Below are 26278 nucleotides of genomic sequence, written 5' to 3'. Positions count from 1 at the left end.
CAATGGCTTGATCTCTGATCATCAATTTGGTTTCAGACCTGGTCACTCTACTCTGGACATGCTGCTTCTGCTTTCTCAACAATGGATGGAGGTCCTCAATGCCAAACAGGAAATTAGAGCTGTCTCCCTTGACATATCACGTGCCTTCGATACGGTCTGGCGCCCCGCTCTGCTCACCAAACCCTCCTCCTTTGGTATCCATGGAAATCTCCATGCATGGCTGGCGGACTTCCTCTCTAGTCGTAGTCAACGTGTGGCCCTGAATGGGTTTCTCTCATCTCCTCTTCCTGTTCAGGCTGGAGTTCCCCAAGTCAGTGTTCTGGGCCCTGTGCTTTTTCTGGTCTTCATCAATGATCTCTCTGACTCTCTTGAAAATCCTCTCTATCTCTTTGCTGATGACTCTACTCTCTGTCGCTCCATTCCTCATCCCTCAGATCGGCAGTCTGCAGCCTCCTCACTCTCTGCAGACCTGGACAAAATCACAGACTGGGCAAACAAGTGGAACATGTCTTTCAATCCTGACAAATCTCACACTCTTACGATGTCTCTCCGAAAAGACCGACTGGACAACCCTCCCATCCACTTTCTGAATAATCCTCTCCAAGAAGTTCTGTCACTCAAGCTTTTGGGTCTCACTATCTGCCATTATCTTTCCTGGGAAAACCACATTTCAAATCTGGCCTCCAAAGCCAGTCGCCGACTGGGCATCCTCCGTCGTGCGAAGTCCTTCCTTGGCACACCTGAGCTCCTCACCACATACAAGGCTTTCATCCGCAGCTCAATGGAATACTGCTCTCCCCTCTGGGCTGGTGCTCCTGCCTCACACCTAGCTCATCTTCACGCTGTTGAAACCAAAGCGTTCAAAATCATTGGAATCTCCCGCGATGAAGCCAACTCCAAGGGCCTTTCACTCACTCACCGCAGGCAGGTTGGTGGTCTTTCCGTCTTATACCGACTCCTCTCTGGCCTTGCCCCCCCAGCTCTCTCTGGGCTCTGTCCCCCAAATATTCCTACAGGTCGCACAAGATCTGCCTGCAACCCTCTTATGGTTAAACTGCCAAAATCAAGACTCTCTGCTCACCTTCACTCCTTCATTCCTCTTTTCTCCCGCTTATGGAACAAACTCCCTCACTCTCTTCAATCCCACTCCACCCTCCAGGTCTTTAAAACAGCTGTTCACAACCATCTCTTATCTTCCCCCATCCAAAACCTTGATCTTTTCTTCCCCCGCTAATTTCACCCCAAATCCACTTTTTTTGAAATACCAACTTCTGTCCTGGAAGTCCTTGGTGTCCTTGTGTTTTATACTTCTCCCACCCCCCCCCCCCCCCTTCCCACGCCTCCTCCCCCCAAGCCCTCTCCCTCCCACACATCTCCCTGCTCTCATATGTTGTGTTTGTGTGCTTCCCCTTCTCTCCCCATCTTGTCTTCCGCTCCCTCTTTTTATATATTTTGTTTGTCTGGTTGATTTGTTTGTGAAATAAATGTTAGCTCTTTCACGAGCCTCGATTCAGTATACAAAAAAAAAAAAGAAAAAAAAAAAAGGCAAAGGCAAAAAGAAAGAGCAATTTTTTAAAAATCCAAAAAAACTAACTTTTTTTTTCGAAAAAATTGTTTTGCCTACAACACTCCCAGGCACTCACTGATGAACCTCTGAAAGTTTGACGAATGACCGTTCAACCATCTCTGAGAAAAATGGCGACACAGACACAGACAGACAGACCAACGGCTCTCTTATATAGTAGAAGATTATATTTAGTATTTAAGAATAGAGCCTTTTCATGTGGATAGATATGCATTGTGAGTTCTTGTTCTTTCCTTCCTACACATTCTGAAGTCGGCCCATATCTCACAACAACACATACACAGGGCAACCACAACTAAGTCCTACATCCTTCACCTAAGGGGAGAATTGGGCGCATTTGGCATCTACCTTCCCCCAAATGCCACTGCGTTGTCTCCCTTCCCCCCAAAAAGGAAGCAATCAATCACCCTTTAAAGGTAGGTGCCAAGTTCATGCCCCTCCCAGCTTCCCGGACAGAACCTTGGCAAAGGTTCCATTTTCGCCAAACTTTGTTGCCGGGCAGACATAAATGACCCAGCTAAAGACAATTCAAACACATACAGTATTCCTGTCCCCACGTTTTTCAAGGCAGTTAGGTGTTTTTAATTATAAGCATTGGGCATGTTTTTGCTTCATGCACGTTACCCAGATTATTTGTTTTATTTTTTGGAGTGATTGAGGCAGCTGCACGTCTGTTGCCGATGCACCACCCAAATGAAGGTGTGCCAAGAAGAATGTGTGGCATGTTTGGAACAAGATCACCTCCGGGCAGGTACTCTGCTCTTATATTTAACTCTTTCAAAATTACTGCTTCTCTTCTAACCGTGTACCAAAAAACGAAATAAATACTATTTCGCCAATTCCCAAGGTTCAATCCCTAGCAGTGGTTTCAAAGTCATCCATCATCCAGCACCAGCCATGATTGTGACTTGTGTGCTCACCTGTAACACTGAGCAGCAAGCTTTCACAATGCCTGGACTATCTTAACCCAACGGTTCAAGGTTCAGAGCTTTCATTCTATCCTTTGGAAAATGCTATTTTGACCAATGCAGCCTTTTTAAAAAGCACTTGCAATCAGCCTTCAGGGGTTCTGATGACCCTACAGATGTCCCCAAGATAGCTTATTAACCCAAGCCAAAGTCATAATCCTCAACACAAACAGCCCAGGCTCAGCAGGTTCTGCTTTTGTAAAAAACAATGTCTGCAGCATTCACCTGGAACAAATGAACAATGCTTTTTCTTCTCAATACAAGGATATATACAAAATTGCATTATGTTTCCACCTGTAACATTTCATGGTAAAAAAAGAACATATATAAAGGAATGTCAGATGATTAATCATCAACAAGGGAATGGACCTGGAGGAATGAAATAGATAATGGATATCTAACTTCAATAAAATCTTGAAAATTAGTTCATGTATTAATGATGCAAGTTAAGTTACAAGGATGGAATTACGAGCACATCTCATCGATCCCGTGAAGACCTTGACAATTACATTACAAAAAAGGAATTTTTCGTTGAGAAGAGGGCAAGGTGAAAATGAAGGCAGCTCGAGTTATGATCTGCTGATGGTTTTTCAGATGATCTCACCATGAAACATGACCAGGTAGATCCTAAAACGCCCACAGATGTTTTTCCGAGTACAGCCCGGCCAAATTGTATCTTTTTTCAAATAGTTCAAGCATCATTCTTTGAGCTATCCACCTGCTCCATCAGAATGCTTCCGATGCTTGTCCAATTTTTGCCACGACTCAAATTCTTGGTGCAATCAGTCTTGACGTCATTGGGCAGTTGAAACTCTGCTGTGTATACTCACTGACCAATTCGAATGCACCAATTTTCACAAGGAAGGAAGTAATCTTTAACAGACATTTCCAACACCAGAAATGCTTTTAAAATACACATAAAAAATGGAATGACCAGACAAAGACTCCTTAATCAATCTTTGAACAAAAGATTCAGACAAAAGCTGTTGTATAGATGCTCATAAAAGGACTCTTTAAAGATATACAACATAATAATTGTTCAGGTGTTTATTGTGTGGTTTTAAACGCAATTGTTTAAGTTCCTGCTCAGGGTTATTACGCATACACGTTATGACAGAGCAATAATTCAATTGTCAGTAATTGAGTCATTTGTTGTTGAGCTGTCAGTTTTCAGGACAAAACGTCTCGTTACAAAAAAAGAAAGCATTAGGACATAAAAAGGACAAAAAAAAAGCATCGTTAAGCCTAAGTCACACATAGGCAGATATTTTGGCGACTGCCGGCGATCAAGAATTTTCGGCGACTACTGGCGATTTCGGGCGGTCAAATATGGTCAGGCGGCAGTATGGCGACTGCAGGCGGCCACATTGCGACTGCATTGCGACGACGCCCCGAGTGGGATGGCGACTGTTGAAGATCGACGACGACTGCATTGCGGATGCACGGCGGCAGCGTGGCGACAGTCTAGCGGCTAGATTACGACCGATGGCGCATTGGGGCCGGGTGGCGGTTTACTCCGACGTCCGCAAGACTGCAATAAGACCGCCGGCGATTGGAGATGATTCACACAACTTTTTAAATCTTTATTTCTCTATTTTACATTTCACTTTATTCATTTCAATGATGTATGACATGAAGCATAAAGATGTTTGATGTACAATAAGAAAGTTAATAAAGATGTATCATTGTAATGTAATAATCAAACTTTTCTGCAGGGAGAGAGAATGGAAATAAAGTCCAACAAATTATTTCCACTGGTCCCAAGTCCCATAAATAAAGTTTCCAATGGACCAAAGTCCCAAAAATAAAGTTCCCAAAAGTCCCAAGTCCAAACAATAAAGCCATATCCTTGTCGGCACCACAGGACCTCACTCCACGGAGACCCTCACTCCATCCTGTTTTGCCATGGAATCGTGGTATGTCGTAATGCAGTCGCCAGGCAGTCGTATCTCTGTCGCCAATGGCCGTAACTCGGCCGCCACTGGTCCTACTGCTGTCGTCGTCAGTCTTCCATAGCCGCAGGGGAGACGTGACAGTTCTTCTGTACTCGAAATGTAGCCGCAACAGTGTCGGCCTGTAGTCGGGAAGATGCCGCAGGAAGGCTGTATGGCATTCGCAGCTCTGCCGTGCTAGTTGGTGGGGCGATTGCGGAAGACTATGAGCGACTGGGTTGCGGCCGCTTTACGGTCTTATTACGGATACCGACGACAGCATGGCGGTTCCATCATGACAGCATGGCGGATTTTTTTCGAGGATGACTGAGGTCATCCGTTTTTTAAAAAATCCGTTTTTAAACATTTAAAAAAATATTTTGCCCCTTTGCGGCTCTTGCCGACTGCAGCCGACCTGGGGAGGATAACCACGACTACAGAAGACCGTCCATTACGGTTTCATTACGATTGTCGGCGGGTGGTGGCGATTTTTCCAGTCGCCAGTAGTCGCCGACAAATCCGCCTATGTGTGACCTAGGCATTATAGTTTCATTGAAATAAGCACTGGCGAAACTAAACAAAAATTGAGACATGGCTCATTGTAAAGAACTCTCCATGGGGAATAAAATATGTTAATGATGATGCCATCGGTCACGTGGTTCGGCCGCCATCTTGGAAAAACGGGAAAACTTTGCACCACTATATCTCCAAAAGTGCTGAACAGAAAAAATTGAGACATAGCTCATTGTAAAGAACTCTCCATGGGGAATAAAATATGTTTATGATGATGTCATATGTCACGTGGTCGGCCGCCATCTTGGAAAAACTGCAAAACTTTGCACCACGAAATCTCCAAAAGTGCTGAACAGAAAAAATTCAGACATGGCTCATTGTAAAGAACTCTCCATGGTCAATAAAATATCTTAATGATGACGTCATATGTCACATGGTCGGCCGCCATCTTGGAAAAACCGAAAAATTTTGCACCACTATATCTCCAAAAGTGCTGAACAGAAAAAATTGACACATGGCCCATTGTAAAGAACTCTCCATGGGGAATAAAATATGTTAATGATGATGCCATTGGTCACGTGGTTCGGCCGCCATCTTGGAAAAACGGGAAAACTTTGCACCACTATATCTCCAAAAGTGCAGAATGGAAAAAAATTGAGAGATGGCTCATTGTAAAGAACTCTCCATGGGGAATAAAATATGTTAATGATGACGTCATCTATCACGTAGTTCGGCCGCCATATTTGTTCTAAATGGCCGATAAAAAAGTAAATTCCGGCAAGTCCTCGGTCTCTGACCGATTTTTCATCTGCCTGTTTGCAACACTACGTCTACACCGTTGCACGTAGAATCGCCAAACTTTGCACACGTATTTGTCTTGCCCTGGAATAGACTGTGCCCAATTGATGTCGTCATCGGTCACGTGGTTCGGCCGCCATCTTGGGAAAAACAAAAAATTTGCACCTCCATATCTCCGAAAGTGCTGAATAGAAAAATTTGAGACATGGCTCATTGTAAAGAACTCTCCATGGGGAATAAAATATGTTAAAGATGACGTCATAGGTCACGTGGTTCGGCCGCCATCTTGGAAAAACCGAACAAATTAGCACCTCTATATCTCCAAAAGTGCTGAATAGAAAAATTTGAGACATGGCTCATTGTAAAGAACTCTCCATGGGGTATAAAATATGTTAATGATGACGTCATCGGTCACGTGGTTCGGCCGCCAAATTTGTCCTAAATGGCCGATAAAAAAGTAAATTCCGGCAAGTCCTCGGTCTCTCACCGATTTTTCATCTGTTTGTCTGTTTGTCACCAGCCTACAGGTCACAATTCTAAACCGATTGTCACGAAACTAAACCAAATTGTATAGGTCGTCCCAATTGAGAAGCCTATTGTTTTTGGGGTCAAAAGGTCAAAATGTCAACATAGGCCAAAGGTCACCACAACACAACAACAACATGCATTTTAAGGCCATGTTCCCTGCTAGAGCGGGGGTTAGCCTTGCGGTCCCCATGACAATCTTCTCCATTTTGCCCTATTTTCTGCATCTCTCCTTGTTAACCCCCTTGCCCGCATTTCTTCTTCCACCATCTTTAGCCAAGTCTTTCTCGGTTTTCCCCGTCCTCTACTTCCTTCTACATTAACTTCCATCACTCTTCTCAACCAGTCACTTTCATCCTTCCTCAAAACATGACCAAACCATCTCAACCTGTTCCTCTTCACAGCATCAATCACAGGCAATATTCCCATCATCTTTCGCAATTCATCATTTGTCCTCCTCTCTCTCAACGATACTCCGCACATCCATCGAACCATTCGCATTTCCACCCTTTCCAGCCTTCGTTGCTGCTCTACGTTCATTACCCATGTCTCGCTCCCATAAATCATAACACTTCTCACACATGCAGCATACACCTTTCCCTTCAGCTTCAGCGACACTCTCCTCCTCATCAGCACGCCACTCAGTTCCCGAAACTTCTTCCATGCACATCTCACTCGAGCAACCGTTGCCGAGTCTGATCCACCTTCTCCATTCAGCATGTCTCCGAGGTAGCAAAATGTTTTCACACCTTCCAGCTTCACGCCGTCTCCAAGATCCAACTCAACATTTCCTCCATCTGCAGCTCCCTCTGTGCACACCTTACATTTGAATGTAGCTGCCACACTGGTTAATGACCCTCTCAGACCACTACATTTTTGATGAACCCACTCAGCACACATTGTACATTGAATGGAGTTCACTCCGACACCCTTCCTACACACAGCACACGGCCACTTCCCAGTTCTTTCCACCTCACCACATGCTTTACCACTTGCCATCACCTTTGTCTTTCCGATATTCACCTTCAGACCTTTTGTCTCCATACATTCCTTCCACTTGTTCATCTTTTCCTTCAGTCCATCCATACTTTCCGCAATCAACACCAGATCATCTGCATACAACAACTCCCACGGTAAACCCTCCTTTACGGTCTGAGCCAGCACCTCCATCACAGCTACAAATAGTAGTGGACTTAGTACCGACCCCTGATGCACTCCCACCTTCACCTCAAACTCACCACTGTTCCCGTCCTTCGTCCTTACAGCTGTGCGTGCTCTTTTGTACATTGCCATCACTACTCTGATCAACCATTCCTCCACTCCTAACTTCCTCAATGCCCATGTCAATACTTTGCGTGGAACCCTATCGAATGCTTTCTCCAGATCAACAAACCCAAAAAACAACTTCTTCCTCTTATCCATGTACTTCTCCTGCAACTGCCTCACAATGAAAAGCGCATCTGTCGTTCCTCTTCCTGGCATAAATCCAAACTGCATTTCGTCGATCTTCACTTTCTTCCTTATCCTCCTCTCCAACACCCTTTCCAATACCTTCATTCCATGCTCCAATAACTTTATCGCTCGGTACGAGCCACACTCCAGAGGGTCACCTTTCCCCTTGTATAGAGGGATGAGGGTACTCAATTCCCAATCCACTGGAATGCGGCCTTCTTTCACCACCAAATTACAGATCTCTGTCATTCTCTTCACACCCCAACTTCCTGCTGCCTTCAACATATCTCCCACAACTCCCGTCGGCCCTCCCGCTTTTCCACTCTTCATTGCTTTTATCGCTTCCTCAACTTCCTTCTCAGTTATCTTCTCTGCCGGTCCTAAAACTGGGTTACTCTCCATGTTGCCATCCCATTCATTCTCTGTATTCAACAGCATTTCCATATATCTTTTCCATCTTCCTTTAATTCCATCTGGGTCGACAACGATTTGTCCCACTTCATCCTTCAAGCAACTCACCCCCATAACATCACACCTCTCTTTCGCTATCTGCTTTGCAATCCTGAATACTGCTTTCTGACCCTCTTCCGAATCCAAGCGTTCTCTGAACATTTTCCTACATGCCTCCTGCGCCTTTGCTACCTCTTTCTTTGCAGCCTTCCTGGCTGCCTTATAACTTTCATGCTCTGCTGTTTCTGCTCCCGTACCCTTCGCCTTCTGCCACTCCTTGAACTTCTTCCTCTTCTCGTCAATCCTCTTTCCAACCTCAGCATCCCACCACCATGTTTCCGAGTGCCTCGGTGGTCCTTGTGTCCATCCACATACCTCACCAACGGCTCCCAACAGACTAGCTTTCATTGACATCCAACCACTTTCCAGCTCAACCACATCATCCTCTACCCTACTCAGCCTCTCTTTTAATGCCTCCCTTACTGTCACCTCTTTCAACCTCCACACCTTCATTCTCGGTTGGTACTTCACCCGCCGAGCTCTCCTCGCACCTTTCACCCTTATGTCGCAGACAACCAAGTGGTGCTGTGAAACAGCCTCCTCCCCCGGGATCACCTTTGTGTCCCGGAGGTGCCCCCTATCTCGCCGACGCACCATCAGGTAGTCAACGGTTGTCGTCGACCCACCTGACGTGTATGTAACAAGCTTATTGTCCTCTTTCTGGAACTGAGTATTACAAATCAACAAATCAGCTCCATCAGCAAACTTCAAAATCCTTTCACCTTCTTCATTTCTCACACCATACCCGTAACCCCCATGAACTCCCTCAAAACCATCCATACTCCTTCCCACATGTCCATTCAGGTCTCCTCCCACCACAACAACTTCCTCATCTTTCACGTTTTCCATCAGCTTCTCTATCGCACACCAGAACTTGTCCTTCTCTTCATCGCTTCGACCAACCTGCGGAGCATATCCCGAGATGACGTTCACCAAGAGCTTTCCAATCATCATTTTCACCATCATCAACCTATCACTCACTCTAGTCACACTCACCACACTGTCTACAAACTCCTCAGAAAACAGGACACCAACACCATTCACGCCCTCTGGGCACCCTTGCCACACAAACTTGTATTTCTGTCCCTGCCTACCCTTCACCATTCTCACACCACTTCCCTTCCATCTCGTCTCTTGCACACAACATATGTCCACTCTTCTTCTGACCAATACTTCCACCACTTCTCCTGATCTCCCTGTCATTGTCCCCACATTCCATGTCCCAAACCTCAGAAACCGATCTCCACTTCGGGCTGCACCCTGCCCATATGTACTTGTGATTGTCATGGTTCTCTTTTTGAGGCAATGTTTTTATGGCCGGATGCCCTTCCTGACGCCAACCCTCTTAGTCGTCTCTTACGACACGCAGGGATACGGTGTACCTATTCTGACCAGGGTACACACTGGGAAACGTTTAAAACATGTAAATTCTGGGGGGGGGGGGGGGGGGAGGCGTCAGCATCACGGCTGCGGTTTAAACATATTCCAACAATATCCAAACAGAACGATGAAAAAAAGAAAAAAAAACAATCCGGGAAAAGTCTCCAAGCGAGAACGTCGATTTGAGAAAGAAGGAGCAGAGGCGGAAGAAAACGAGATACAGGGGGCGGGGCACAAGCCGAGACGAGGAGGAGAGCGAACAAGCACGTGTCCGGGAGGAGAGAAAGAATCAATATAGAATTATTTGTCTCGGGAGGTGAGGTGAGGGGGAGAAAATAAAATAAAAGAAACAAGCAATGCAGCGAAGGAAATAACCCAAACCGACAAAACACCGACGGGGGGAGGGAAGCCCCAAGTCACCAGGCCGCGCACGAGGTACGACTCAGAAAACGATTAACTACACACAAGTTTGCACGAACCACAAACCAACACCAACTAGAAACACACAATAACACGTACACAGCAAAATAACCAGTGGAAATTTGACAAAGACAAGAATGGGAAAACACTCAAACTTCGATGCCGTGGAGAGCTCGAAGCACGCCTCACTCGCCCGAGGCCAAAGGTCACCAACATCGCCAAATTTCTAAAATCCTCAATTTTCATCCGATTGACTTGAAATTTGAAGAGGACTTGCATATCTCGTTACTGAATTCAACCACGAAGTATATCTGAGGTCAACATAGGCCAAAAGGTCAACATAGGCCAAATTTCTAAAATCCTTAACTTTCATCCGATTGACTTGAAATTTGAAGAGGACTTGCATATCTGGTCACTGAATTCAACCACCTAGTATATTTGAGGTCAACATAGGCCAAGAGGTCAACATAGGCCAAATTTCTAAAATCCTCAATTTTCATCCGATTGACTTGATATTTCAAGAGAACTTGCATATCTGTTCACTGAATTCAACCACCAAGTATTTTTGAGGTCAACCTAAGCCAAAAGGTCAAGATAACCAGGCCCGTGCGGGCCGAGGTTGGTCTTAACGTATTTTCATTACAAATTAGAGGTACATAAGATTGTGAATCACAATCTAAAGGCAAACGTGCTAAAGCTAAAGCTTTGCGGCCCCATGCACGGTCGCCCAACCTCCCCCGGTCGGAGCACCGCGCCCGCCAGCGGGCAAAGGTCCGACCTCTCCTTCCTCCCCTCAAACCGTGCCGTTTGCCTCTTTAGCAAGAGCAAGATTGATTCACAATCTTATGTACCTCTAATTTGTAATGAAAATACTTTAAGACCAACCTCGGCCCGCACGGGCCTGGGTATCTTCAACGAAAATCGTCACCAAACACTGGAACCAATGAGATTTTTCGGGTGACATAGTCACAATTTCGGTCTTCGAGGCCGGCCGATAGGCACAGTGTGACCGGAAGGGACGAGGTTCTCCTGACCACGTGGCCCTCGACTTGGTGGGGTTTGTCCGCACAATGTGGGCGCTTTCAGGATGAACTTTAGCCGGGGAGCGTTTGGGTGCCCCGGTCTGATACTGCCGCCCACGCGCAGAACAACTTGTGAGTGCACGTGGGTCCCGGTGGTCCCACTGGCCTAGCGCTACCATGTTTAGACAGTGAACTCCGTCCCCGGGCACCACGTCTGACTCTCTTATTCAGTGAGACATGGCGACGTGGGCACGGTAGGACACCCGCGGAGCCCCGGCAAGTGAGGTACACGATAGGCCAAATTTCTAAAATCCTCAATTTTCATCCAATTGACTTGAAATTTGAAGACGACTTGCATATCTGGTCACTGAATTCAACCACAAATTATATTTTCGGTGAACAAAGGCCAAAAGGTCAACATAGGCCGAATTTCTAAAATCACCAATTTTCATTTGATTGACTTGAAATTATAAGAGGATTTACATATATGGTCACTGAATTCAACCACCAACCATTTTTGAGGTCAACATAGGCCAAAAGATCAACATAGCCCAAGTTTTTTAAATCCTCAATTTTCATCTGATTGACTTGAAAATTGAACAGCATTTGCACATTGTCACTAAATAGGGAAACTAACTATTTTTGAGGTCAAAATGTCAAGGGTCAACTCAAGGTCAACCTTACAAAATCATCATTTTTCTTTTGAAAAATCGTCACTTTTCATCCTGTTGACGCGAGCTTTGATCAAGATTGTCAATTTTAATCTTGATGAAATGGACAATTTTCTGTTTCAATGGATTTTTTTTTCTTGGGAGTGGGGGGCGGACTTTGCAAGTATCGTGCTCCGCATGACGTCTTCTTGTTTGTTTTATTTGTTTTCCAGGTACAACTTCAGCATGGCGTACACCAGTGAGTACACGATAGAAGAGAGACTGATTACTTGTGTTTGGGTGCACGGCCGCACACGAGAAGGAGCAAGTTTTGATGTCATAAGGACAAGATTTTCACAGAGGTTTGATAACCCAGCTCCTATGCGCGGCACGTTGTTGGCATGGGAGAAGAAGGCTTTTTCAACAGGGAGTGTCCTTGATTTGAAGTGTTCTGGTCGTCCAGCATCACGTCAATGCCATGTGGACATCATTGAAGCATCCTGCTCAAGATCACCACTGAAATCATCTCGAAAAAGATCTTCTGAGTTAGGCATTCCATGCTCAACAGTCCAAAAAATAATGAAAAGGGATCTGGGATTGAAGCCATTTAAGCCTGGATGTGTTATTGAGCTTTCCTAAAGCGACTTGGCCACTCCTGAGGTCGCTGGAACGTATGCTCTTCTGCAGCGATTTTCCACCATTAAATCAAGACGAAGCATATATTTTTTCAGATAAATGTGCTATTTACCTCAGAAATCGATCCAGTAATGTTTATTTTTGGTGCAAAGAAAATCCTCATTTTTATGAGGAAATTGCACAGCATCCTCTCCTCATGTCATGATGTGGGCAGCAATTTCAGAAGATCACTTCATAAGGCCATATTTTTTGATACAAGTGTCAATCACACTGCTTATTTGAACATGCTTCAGACGTGGTTTGTCCCACAACTGTGTAAGAGGTCTCGAGGCAACAGCTGTCCTGCAACAAGATGGTGCACCAGCACATTATGCTCTCGCAGTTAGAGAATATCTCGACGACAAATTCAGTGGACGATGAATTGGATGTGGATCTGAGATAGTGTGGCCTCCTTGAAGTCCGGACTTAACAACGTGACAATTCGCTTTGCGGCATTGTGAAAGAGGAAATTTCTCATCTCTAACCTAACAACAGTTGAAGACCTCAAAACAGCTGTCAGGGGCTGCTTTTATGACCTCCAACCCTCAACATGGAAGAAGATGTCAAGAAGAACATGGAGAAAAATTCAAATTTGTGCGGAGAATGGCGGGGAGTATACACATAAATTCGAACTAAATTCTAACTGCGTGCAGAGGGACTTTGTGGCCACTCTGTACAATAGGGAAAATTTTCACCTGCCTCACTTTTCCCTCAAATGGAATAATGCATGTTGTTTTCTTCCCTTCCCATTATTAGTCCCCTCCTGGTTTCACCAGAGGGGACTATAACTTTCCTCTCCGTGTGTCTCTCCATCTGTCCTTCCATCCGTCCCACATATGGTTTTCAGACTTTTTCCCAATACCATTTAACATATTCAACTGAAACTTAGTGCATGGCGTTATTATGATGAGTTACAGAATGAATTCACTTTCCAGGGTGTTTCATCAATTTTTCAGAGTTATGCCATTTTTGGACATAGAAAATATCACATCGGTAGGGGACATGTATTGCAAAGCAATTCACACTCTTGTTCCTTTAGTTTATTCTCTTCGCATTCTTCCCATTCCATTAGTACACAGATATTTCAGTTCAGTCCTGTTGGGATAGGCAATAAGGAGTGCAACAAATATTCAGGCATTTGAATTGTATGATTTATCAGTCTATGAATACTACATTTTATATGTCAAGTTCAAGGCTTATGGAAGAGCTAGTATGGTATACTGAACGGATCAGGACAAAACAGAATAAAAGCAACAGTAAAGAGAATGGAGAAACACCAACAGCAGGGTTCAATGAATGAGTGGAAGAGGCAGTGATCTGGATTTTGGGAGATTCGCCAGAAGGGCGATGATGGTGGACTGTGTGCTCCCTGTAGAAGGGCAACCTGGGGGAGGACAAAGCATGGAAAGAGCAAAGGGTGCAAGCCCAGGAAAGAGGCAGTGGAAGACAGAGACACCAATGACCTGTCTGTGATTTGAAAGTGATCGGCCCATCGACTCAGCTTTGTCATGGGACATTCCAATAATCTTAAAGGCCTTGGTTTCAATGGCATAAAGCTGAGCAACGTGTGAGGCTGGGGAGCCAGCCAAGAGTGGAGAGCAGTACTCCATCGAGCTGTCGATGGAAGTCTTGTCGGTGGATGGGAGTTCGGGTGTGCCAAGGAAGCTCTTTTTATGATGGAGGATGCCAAGCCGGCAGCTGGCTTTCGAGGCCAACTTTGAAATGTAGTTTGCCCAAGAGAAATCATGGCTAATAATGAGACCCAGGAGTTTGAATGACTGAAGTTCCACAGGGGATTGTTAAGAAAGTAGATAGGAGGGTTTGTCAGATCGTCCTTTCAGAGAGAGATAGTGAGAGTGTGAGATTTGTCAGGATTGAAAGATATATTCCAAGTCTTTGCCCAGCTTGTGATTTTATCAATGTTTGAAGAGAGGAAAGAGGCTGCAGCCTTCCTGTCTGAAGGATGTCACGGGAGAGGGTAGAGTCATCAGAAAATATATAAAGGGGACTTTCCAGTGAGTCAGAAAGATATTTGATGAATATTAGGAATGTGACTGGGCCCAGAGTAGACTGCCTTGTGGAACTCCAGCTTTGACAAAGACAGGAGATGAAAGGAATATTTGATGCCAGAGGCAGAGAGTTTGGAGAGCAAGCCGAGGTGCCAGACTGAATCGTAAACTCGACATATGTCTTAGAGAGACGGCCCTGATTTCATGTGTAACATTGAAAGACTCCATCCATTGTTGAGAAGGTATAAGCATTGGAAGATAACATTGAAAACATTGGAAGATAACATTGAAAGATTCCATCCATTGTTGAGAAGGTATAAGCAGCATGTGCAAGGTGCAGTGACCTGGTCTGAATCCGAATTGGTGATCTGAGATGAGGTTGTTCGTGAAAAGGAAGGATTTCTTATCAACTGTGAAGATGGATTCCATGATCTTGCTGATGATTGGAAGTAATCTGAATGGATCAGTAAAAAGTAAGTTGAATGGAAGCAAGTTAAATGGATCCGTTTTTTGCACCTTTTTATGTAATGCAGTGATGTTGCCTTATTTCCAAGCAGATGGAAGATGACCTAGTGCAAATGATAGGGTGAAATGGGCAGAGTGAGGATGTGAAAGAGCAGCAGAGCAGGTGTTTAGGACATGTGAGCTGATACCATATGGTCCAGTAACAGAGTCAGAGTCAAGGGTTGAAAGAAATTTAACCACCTTCTCAGGTGCAAAATGCACTAACTACTGCTTCTTTAACGACCCCAATGATTCACACCTTCTAGTGGGGTCAGCTGGGGAACGTTTTGACCTAAATCTCTCACGTACAGGAAGGCCAGGCCCAACATTGAAATGAATGTGGCAGGAATTTGGAATTGAACCAGGGTGCTGGCAATAAGCGCTTTGGCACTCATCTTCCCTTTGTCACCCTTACTCTTTATAAAAGACACCATGGGATTTTTAACACTTCCTAATGCTAGCAGATCTTTATGGAACACTTCCTAATGCTACCAGATATAGTTGAGTGAATCCTTCTCTAAGGGTGCGAATCCTCATCCTTGACCCAAGCACTTCATCGACACAATCATTGGATGGTACCTACACAAGATTGCTTCACATAGTACCGAGTGTTTCTTGGCGAAACCATATCACCAACAGAGATTTGTATGGTCCACTCCTCTCTCTCCCCCACACCCTCCTCACCCACACATTTCTGCTATTGTGAGGCAACGTCGACTTCGCCTTTCTGGTCATGTGATGCACCGTGAAGAACCAGCAAAGAAAGTCCTACTCTGGAGTCCTGACGAAGCCCGAAGAAGGGGGCGGCCTCTCACAACCATTCACAATATCATCAAGAAGGACACCAGCCTGAGCCGTGTTGATTTAGTCAACGCTATGTCCAATCGAGGTGAGGGCAAAGTGAGGGCCGTGAAAGCAATGCCAGAGCCCAAGAACAAAGAAGATGTCCGAAGAATACTTGGCTTCATCCAGTATTTGGCAAAATTTCTACCAGAATTAAGTACAGTGGATGCACCACTTCGTGCCCTATTGCCCAAAGATGTCCTCTTCCATTGGGACAAACCTCAAGCCGAGAGCTTTGAAAAGATGAAACAGTTGTGCTGCAATGCACCGGTGCTGGCCTATTACGACGCCAAGAAAGGCTGTACCATTCAATGTGATGCCAGCAGTTACGCTCTCGGAGGAGTGCTTCTGCAAGATGACCACCCTGTAGCATATACATCCCGTGCGCTCACACCGACTGAGCAGAGATACTCGCAATTGGAGAAGGAAATGTTGGCCATTGTACATGCCTGCAAGAAGTTCCATTACTACATATTTGGGACATCAAACATCACCGTCGAGTCCGACCACAAGCCGTTGCAGTCAATTCACACCAAGCCCCTACTAGCAGCACCTATGAGGCTACAATCAATGCTCCTGAAGTTGCAGCCGTATGACTTGACAATCACGTACAAACCAGGGAAGGACATTCCACTGGGCGACACCCTGAGCCGTGCTAACCTCCCAGATACTACACCAGAGATGGACATTGAGCTAATCAATATGGTAGACTTCATATCAGTGGTGCTGTCTCGCTACGCGCAGTTCCAGCAGAGAACTGCTGAAGAGTTGAATGAACTGCACACCATGGTTCTGAAAGGATGGCCAGACACCAAAGCTGAAACACCTCACAGCATCCGTGCATACTGGCAGTACCGTGACGAGCTGTCGGTGATGGATGGAATTGTTTACAAAGGCATGAGAATCGTTGTACCCACAACAATGCGGCCAGACATGATGCGACAAATACATGGCTCACACATGGGAATCAGCAAATGCAAACAGAGAGCCCGAGAAGCTCTGTTCTGGCCAGGCATGACTGCACAAATTGAAGACGTCGTCAGTGATTGCCCACAGTGCAGTTTGTACCAAAGTCAGCAGCACGCAGAAACTCTGATGCCCCTGAAAACACCTCTGTTACCTTGGATTGAGGTGGCTGCTGATATCTTCGAATATGAAGGGAATCAATACTTACTCACAACCGACTGTTTCTCCAAATTCATCGAGGTGGATGCTCTGACAAACCTCAGCACAGCAGTCACACACACGCCATCCTCTCTGCCGCCTGAACAGGGTCAGAATCCTCTCACCACGAAGTCAGGCCGCGTCATCAACAGACCCAAACATCTAGAGGATTATGTGACAAACTGAGGGCAGACTAACCCTTCTTCTAGCACCTTGTAACTCAGGGTAGTCTACCCCTGTTTTACTGTTGTGACAGTATGTTCTAAATGTTTACACTTATTTTGTTCATGTTCGTTCATGCATCAGCTACATCTTTTATTACTTGCTGTGCCATGCTTCACTTAATTTTCCGTTTGTTGTTTGTCAAAGGGAGATGCGACATAACGCATTATATCATAACGTTATGTTCACGTCATGGTTTACGACATGGTTGTAACATAACGCATTACATCATGACGTTATGTTCACGTCATGGTTTACGGCATGTTCACGACACCATGACGAATAAACGGCAGTCCGTTGGCCCGCCATCTTGTTGACTTGTTTGTGTCTGAATAACCAAACGTTACAAACACTGGGAAAATCTCATCATGCCGCCATGTTAAGTGGATGTCAAAAGAGGAAGAAGAATGCTAGCAGAGGAAAGACCTAGTTTAGCATCCATCTGAGTGACGATACACTTTGTGATGCAAAAAGCCTTGCATGTGAAACTACAATCCAACAGTTTATATATAGCTGGGTCAAGATTCAAACTCAGGCAAGACAACTCAAAGCAAGAGTGTGTGCATACCTCTAAGCACTACCCTGCCAGCCCGCTATGCTATATCAGTAACATACTTTAAAAGAGCTGGTTGGTGCAATGTTTTGACTTTTGTAAAATCTTTAAAATGGAATGTCTTATTGAGCAGGTCAAAATATTTCTCTGAGATTAATTATTAGATCACAGTGTTTAGAAATAATGATTGCAATTTATGACCCCAACACTGCCTCCAATCCTGCCTCCACTGCTCCATATTTCCCACTTCCTGATTTTTAAAATCCACTTCACATATACGTGCATGATGGTGTTTGAATAAGCTTATTATTTTGAATTATAAACCACTAAACTTGAGACTAACATTGCAGAATAGAAGGGGAACTTTTTATTCCATCACACGACAAAAGCTCAAGCACATCTGTGAGAATCCCCCCAAGTCCTCCTCCTCCCAACCTTTCTCTCTAATCAGGTGCTGAGCCTGCAACTCTTGTCTGCTCAAACAGCATGTGGTCGCCTTGGCTGCATATTTTTCACTGTGTAAAGCTCACCTCACTTGACTGCCTCACCCCAGAAAAGTGCCGACAAACACACTCATACTATATACTTCGGTATTCTTGTGCAGCGCCTTCAAAGCATCACTGTGTTTCTAAAGACATACCACATGCTTCATTCAAAAGCTTAAACATCGAATTCTTAATATAACCCACACCCGTTGCCTAGTGCATATTACCCAATCAAAGTAATAACACCATAAGGCATAGTCAGGTTCACTATGTTAACAAATATAATTTCGTTCAAAAAATTTGGAGATTAGCAAAACTATACATTTTTGGAATATTCAGAGCATGAGGAATCCAAAAATTTATGTTTACATTTGCGTAGATACCTTTGCCAATATGACACTCAGGACAGTGATGAAGATAGTCAGGTTCACTATGTCAACAAATATAATTTCGTCCTAAACTTTGGGATTAGCAAACCTGTACATTTTTGGAATCATCAGAGCATGGAGAATCCGAAAAACAATGTTGGGATTTGCACAGACACAGATTTTGGATTTTCAAAATGGCCGCCATAAAATACATATTTTGCACTATCTTGGCTTCTAGTCAACCTAGAAACTTAATTAAATATGCCAATCCTATGTTTTCTGGGTCAAGCAATCCAATGAAGGCCTCAAAATAGTGCTCAGGATTATAGAAAAGCAACAAACAAAGGTTGTTGAAAACCATCTATATATATAAAACACAGTTTGTGTGTGTGAAATGTTACCGATAGACTCCTAAACGGAGAGGCTCACGTACTTGATATTTGGCACAGACATGGCCATTGAGCCTGGGAAGGACATGGCCTACCTAAAAATAGTTGACGAGATCCATATTTGTTATTCATATTTACCTCAGCGCATTTCAGCGAAGAATATTATACACGGATTCTGACCTGGTGGCAGAGCAGCGCGCTGATTCGCTCAGAGCGATCACGTGATGTTCCATCCCCGACGCCAGACCATTGAACATAAAACACAGTTTGTGTGTGTGTAATGTTGTAATGTGTGTAATGTACGGGTCTCCCTTCCCCCGCCCGGCAACGCCGGTACTAGAGGGCGTCACAGGATCGGTGAGTCTCCAAAATCCGCTTCGTGCTGTTGCGAAGATGCAGGACGATGTCGCGATTGTTGTGCTGCTCTCCGACCATGAGAACTACAACATCATTGTTGACTGGCCCTCCCCTTCCCTCCCCCTTCCGTCCTCCCTACCCCCTCCCCCTCCACACTACCCCCTCCACACTATCCCCTCCCCCTCCACCCTCCCCCTTCCCCCTCCCCCCTCTGTCCTCCCTTCCCCCTCCCCCTCCGCTCCCCCTCCCCCTCCGCACCCCTTTCCCCCTCCCCCTCTCCTCCCCTCTCCCCCTCCCCCCTCTCCCCCTCCCCCCTCTCCTTCCCTCTCCCCCTCCCCACCCCTCTCGCCCTCCCCCTCCCCCTCTTCTCCCCTCCCCCCCTCTTCTCCCCTCTTCTCCCCTCCCCCCCTCTTCTCCCCTCCCCCTCTCCTCCCCTCCCCCCCGTTCCCCTCCCCTCCCCTCCCCTTCCCCCTCCCCCGCCCGGCAATGCCGGGTACTTCTGCTAGTTGTCTATATATTTGTGATATAACTGTATTACATAATCCATGATATTGCAAGTCCTTTGAAGTTATAGGTATGGGTTTATAGAGCAAGAAAGCAGCCTTGTTAGTATCAGATTGAACTATAAGTCCTATACACAGGATCTACTAGGTCTATACCGTTCAGGAATATGCTGTTACAGATCTTCATCACTGTCCTGAGTGTCATTTTCGCAAAGGTGTCTACGCAAATGTAAACATTAATTTTTGGATTCCTCATGCTCTGAATATTCCAAAAATGTATAGTTTTGCTTATCTCCAAAATTTTTGAACGAAAAAACATAGTGAACCTGACTGTCACCAGCAAGCTACTTTTTGTGCTTTTGGTTACATCAAGTTGCTACAAAATCAGAAAAATAATGAATATTAACTGAACAACATCAGTGACAGAAACGTTTGACATCTTCATATCTTCCCATTCAGATGCTTTGTCCTAAAATTTGAGTAGCACGTAATTTTTGAGTTGATTTTCTACTTGAATGGTGTCACACATTGAGATCCATGCATAGTTGAGTATGTAATCTCAAGGGCTGCTTTAGCATATCCATGTTGTCAAAAATAATTTAATGTTCAGTCCGCCAGTTCAGTTTGAAGACATTAACTTAAGTGGGTTTCAATGCCACAGGATGTGTGCATGCAGCATCATTGTGAGGTATGAAAAATGTAATCAGGTTGAAGGAAAGTCAGACATGACAGGCATAAAGACAGAGGGCTTTGTGTAATACACAATTTGAGTTTGATCAAGCATGTCATTTGTCGGGCTGGCTTTACCTACGGAGTCATTGCGTGGAATGGCGGGCACGTGTCGGGCAGCACGGAATCCTGACCAATCCATCATAGCCAAAAGCAAGCTCAGCTTCCCTTCCTCTTGCAGTCCCTAGGGAAGGTTGTTGAAGTGGTTAGGATCGGAGGAAGAGTAAACGAGTACAGCTAAAGTCTCATGTGCTTGTTATAACAAAGTAATTGGAACAAAACTTCTCGGCCTTCCTATTCCTGAGATGGTTTTATTCATCTATGCAGTAGCCAAGGGAAAATGCACTTGGTATTATTTCATCACTGCGCAGGGCAAACCAAAAGGAATTTGAAAAGGAAAGGGGATAACAAGCAAAAGGTATACCAAGCTACCTCGGCAGAAGCACACACACTCTTCCACCTGTCTACTCATCCCACTTGTACCCATCCATATGTTACCTTTTACATATTTATCCAGTTGCTTGTTAAGTTGATCAAACTATTCCACTTTAACAAATACTCTCTGAGTGAATGAATATGAATGATCGTTTTAAGGCCATTTTCCCCGCTAGAGCGGGGGTTAGCCTTGCGGGCCCCATGACCATCATGGTTCCCTGTTTGAAGCAATGTTTTTATGGCCGGATGCCCTTCCTGACGCCAACCCTTGGTCGCCTCTTACGATGCGCAGGGATACGGTGTACCTATTCTAAATCGGGGTACACACCGTGATCATTCATCCCAGCAAGCCGGTACTCAATTTGCCGACCTCGGAAGGATGACAGGCTGAGTCAACCCCCCTGGCGTTAATTCAGCGATCGACCGGGATTCGAACCCAGGATCCTAGGATCCCAAGCCGGCACCAGGCTCATTTTACTTATTTCTCTGAGTAAAATAAGTGAATAAAAGAACCACGTCTCGTTACAGTTATAGCTCACCTTTTCTTTGTTTTCAAGCTTGGCCTCCAGTCCTATCCTCCACTCGCATCTCAACAAAAAAAATCTACTTTAATTTCCTCTTGTCAATGCCTCTGGCTACATTAAAAGCATCTATCTCATCCCCATGTGATCTTCTTTTCATTCTTCTCATATTTAAAGCTGATAGCCCTGGGACCATTCACGGTTTCTCACCGCTGAATCCTCTCATCATCATCATTTATCACCAATCAAAAATTTTAGATTTTGTTTAAACTTATTAATATTAAGATTAGTCAATTTACAAATACAAAACTTAGGGGAATAGTTGTTTTTATGGTTACTTAGGATAATGGGTGTATAAGTAAAAATTGTAAAGTCATCTGTTATATCTGATAGAACAATCCGTGATTGTGGATATGGTTGGATAGTAATAAAAACAGGTTATCACATTTTTACCTGACATGACATCTGACCTTTGACCTCTTGACCCCAAAATGTAATAATTTCATGTTTACATCATTATACATACCTGTACCAAGTTTGCTTTAAATCCCTTCAGCTGTTCACAAGTTATCACATTTTTACCTGACATGACCTCTGACCTTTGGCCTTTGACCTCGGGACCCCAAAATATAATCAGTTAATATTTACGTCATCATACATATCGGTACCAAGTTTGAATTAGATCCTTTTAGCCATTCTCAAGTTATAGACATATTACAGACTTTGACCCTTGACCTTTGACCTCTGACCTCTTGACCCCAAAATCTATTCAGATCATCTTTACATCATTCTACATAATTGTACCAAATTTGGTCAGAATCCTATCACTGGTTCGCAGGTTATCGTGGTAACATAATTTTTACCTAGCATGACCTCTGACCTTTGTCTTCGTGACCCCAAAATCTAATCATTTAATCTTTACCTCATTATACATACCTGCACCAAGTTTGACTAAGATCCATTCATCCGTTCTCAAGTTATCGCGGTAACGAAAACCTATCACGGACGGACGGACAGTCGGACGGACAACCTGAAAACATAATGCCTCCGGCGACTTCTTCAACGGAGGCATAAAAAATATTATCAATAAGTGCAGTAGAGTAATCAGCAAATATTGGTGATTTGGCTATAAGTGGGATATACGAAAGTGAAAACACAATATCCAAAAAAATCAAGTGTAAATGAGTTTACATAGATGACCAGAAAGTCGATGGATATTAAATTCTCCCAACAAGAAGCAATGTTTATTGGTTCAAGAGTTATCAAGTGACCACTATATTCGTCATGTGTGTGTGTCTGTGTGTGTGTGTGTGTGTGTGTGTGTGTGTGTGTGTGTGTGTGTGTGCGTGTGTGTGTGTGTGTGTGTGTCTGTCTGCAGCATAACTACCCGATGATATCATCCGATCTTGATGAAACTTGGGTGGGAGGTTGATATCTTGATCTAGTTGTGTCCTGCCGAGAGTGGGCGTATTGCGCCCATTGTGGGCGGAGCCACGCCCGAAAAAGATGTCTTTTTAGGGGGTAATCGAGTTCAAGCTACATCTTCTCCGAGGGGTTTGGTGGAATCTGACAGGGGTTTCGGTATTTGGTTCGGCCAATGTCATGTGTCTAGCCCCACGGAGCTCGATTTTTCTTTTTTTCTTTTTCCCCCCATTTCATTTTTCACCGAATTTTCGGTATTGTGTAGCTAACGAACCTCCTAACTGATTACACATTATTTTCTATCTCATTTCAAGGTCAGTAACCTTCGTCTTGACATTTCCGGGCCTGGCCTGTCCGGGCCTGTTTCGGTTACAGTCCGTCCGTTGTCATTGAATACCGCTCGCTCGTGAACCATCGTCGTCTCCCGACTTGTTTTCTATTACAAGCGAGAATCGCCCACTCTTCACAAAAGACATCGTGGCATCTTTAAATCCACCTTTAAAGCAATGCTGGCAGAAAAATCCCAGGATTAACATTCAATCTGAGGAATGGTGCGCTCATTGGTGCAACACCTTGCCTGTGAAACACTTGGATGGCAGTTTTTAGTTGGATCAGTAATCAATCCCAGCTTGGACAGCTCAAAGACAACTACCCTACATGTAAGTCATCCTGCCAACCCTGTTTAACCACTTCTAATGTTGCTAGATATTTTCTACATTAAGATGACCAAAACTGAACACAATATTTTTATGCAGCTTAACTAGACTTCTATATATACTTTAAAGATCGTGTTCACAGGAATATTCTCACCCCAGCTGCTCCTTGCGCACATCCTGAATTGCATGGTTCATGTATTAGGCATTGAGGGGAATATCATCAACAACGTTAATACTGAAGCCAGAGTGTCGGCCTCAGTATTCTCCGGAAAATGTTTTAATTTTGCTTTGTACAACAGGAAAATGTTTGATATGTTTCCCTTTCCCCTCATATACACTCGTGCATGTTCCTTTCTTCCCTTTCCATTCTTACACACAGCTATATCAGTTGGGATAGTCAATAAGAAGAGCAACAAAATTTAAGGCTTTTGAAATTTATGCTTTATGAGTCTACGAACACTATTGCTTCTTTAACAGCCCCAATTATCCCCACCTTATTGTGGGGTCGGCTGGGGAGAGAACTGATGGTAGTCCTCTTTCCTAGAAAACATGCATTAGTATAAAGCCATTTAGAAGGGTGATCGTTCAAACCCGTCCAACTACCATCCTATTGCTCTGACTTCTACTATTTCCAAAGTCTTTGAACGTCTTCTCAATATTCTCATTTCCTCAAGCATCTTGAATCTCAGTCTTCTCTCTGATCATAAGTATGGCTTTCATAAGGCGAGATCTACTGGTGATATCCATATTACAGATGTCAGGTCTTCTCTGAGAGACTTTGAGGAATCTTTTGATGTAGCTGTTCATATGTCAAAAGCTTTTAATAGAGTATGGTATCGGGGTCTGATCTCCAAGCTCCCCCGTTTCGGCTTTCCTCCTTCACTCTGCTCTCTCATATCTGCTTTCTCTCTCTGCTTTCTCTACTCTCTCATCTTTCTCCCTAGCTGTACTATCTCCGTAATGGTTGATGGTTCAACCTCTCTCTCCTTCTCACCAACAGTGGTATCCCTCAGGGTTTTGTCCTCTCTCCTACACTCTTTCTTATTTATTTTATCAATGATCCTCTTTCTCCTAGAAATAACCAATGCATTAGTATGTTGACGATTCAACATTACACTCCTCTGTGTTTTTCACCTCTGCTCCATATTCCTTGCTTAATCTAATTGTTTCATCACAACTATCTCTATAAATTCAGATGTGGACAAGATGTCTCAGTGGAGTCCTATTGATATATCGAAGATCTTTCTCATCGGAGCAGTTCCGATTATATAAAGGATTGATTTGCCCTTGTATAGAATACTGCCTTCAAATCTAGGGAGGTTCTAGCTCGACATACTTACTTAACAGAGTCGAGTCTAAAGTAATCCAACCTATCAACTCTCCTAATCTGACGCAAAACTCAACTTGCTTGAATTATGCCACAAAGTTGGCTCTCTTTCCCTTTTTTTAATATAGATATTACTTTGATTTCTGCTCCTAATAACTGGCTGATTGTATACCTTCGCCATTAGCTGGACCAAAAAATACTCCGCCAGCCACTACGTCACATGTCACTGTGGTTTTTTGGAGTCACTGTGGTTTTTTTGGTGTCACTGTGGTTTTTTTGTGTCACTGTGGTTTTTTGGTGTCACTGTGGTTTTTTGGTGTCACTGTGGTTTTTTTGAGAAATGGAATTGCCCTCCAATGAGGGCCAGATTTACGCAAGGGCAGCCGGGGCCTCCACCACCCAAGGGCTCATCCAGGATTATTGTCATGATATCTACTGTATATACTAAATAGCCAAACTGGGGGGTTTTGATTGGATATTTGGATGGATGGATGGACTATGTATTAGTAAATCGGAGGCCATAGCATGTATGCAATACATAGCATGTATTCCAGTCATGGATCGAGTGAAAACACCGATATGGTTGGAGGGGGTGAAAACGAGAATGGCGGATGATAACAGGCAGGACGGAGGGGAATAGAGAGGTGAAGGACCAGAGAAGACTGGAAGAAGAGTTGGCAAACAAATTATTGGAGATGACAATGACAATGACAAGATGAGAATTATTGGAGACCACAACTATACAGGATAGAAAACAATCGACGGACAAAAATGCTGGTTGGCAGAACCAACAAAACACTCAAGAGATTGGTGCCAAAAGTATCACCATTAAAGGAACTCAACAAACAGCTTTGCAGTGGCACTGCTCATACAAGAAGAAATAACAATAAAACAATATCCAAATATCCAAATAGCTCTTTCACGAGCCTCGATCTTGTATACAAAAAAAAAAAAAAAAAAATACCGCAAGAAGAGCAAATCAGCCCATACAGACAGAGACCAGGCACCACCGTGGAAGTGGAGGCTGGAAGCACAAATAGAGCAACTGAGAAAAGAAACGGAACACATACAGAATTTTTTAAGGGGGAATTGAAATCCAAAGCTAATGAGGAGAATCCAAAAAATAGAAAAATTAATACAAACTTGGAAATACAGACCTATAGGTAATGGCTGCTGAAAGCAAACTTAAAATAGAGATGATTACAAGAAAGATTTAAAAAAAACTATGACAGTCAATAAAGGGAGAAAACAAAACTGCATGTTTGAAAATAACCCAAAAAGAAAATAACCCGAAAATAACACCCTAAAAAATAAAAGCTGGAAAAATTCCAGAAAGGAATTTTTTAAGATCGAAAAGACAAC

General features: G+C 44.1%; 1 protein-coding gene across 2 annotated transcripts in view; it reads right to left on the bottom strand.

Moving 5' to 3' along the window:
- LOC137427818 (platelet-derived growth factor subunit A) overlaps positions 1 to 26278 on the bottom strand; it is a 197195-nt gene that overhangs the window by 123797 nt on the left and 47120 nt on the right. The window contains exon 2 of one of the 2 annotated variants that reach the window (XM_078776389.1): positions 20634 to 20739. In XM_078776389.1, coding sequence (XP_078632515.1) covers positions 20634 to 20739 — 106 coding nt within the window. The remainder of the gene's footprint in view (positions 1 to 20633; positions 20740 to 26278) is intronic. The other variant, XM_078776391.1, reaches the window with a different exon arrangement.

Source organism: Myxine glutinosa, chromosome 1, assembly GCF_964187855.1.
Source record: "Myxine glutinosa chromosome 1, kmMyxGlut1.1, whole genome shotgun sequence".
Lineage (NCBI taxonomy): Eukaryota > Metazoa > Chordata > Myxini > Myxiniformes > Myxinidae > Myxine > Myxine glutinosa.
This window is presented reverse-complemented; position numbering and strand designations above follow the sequence as displayed.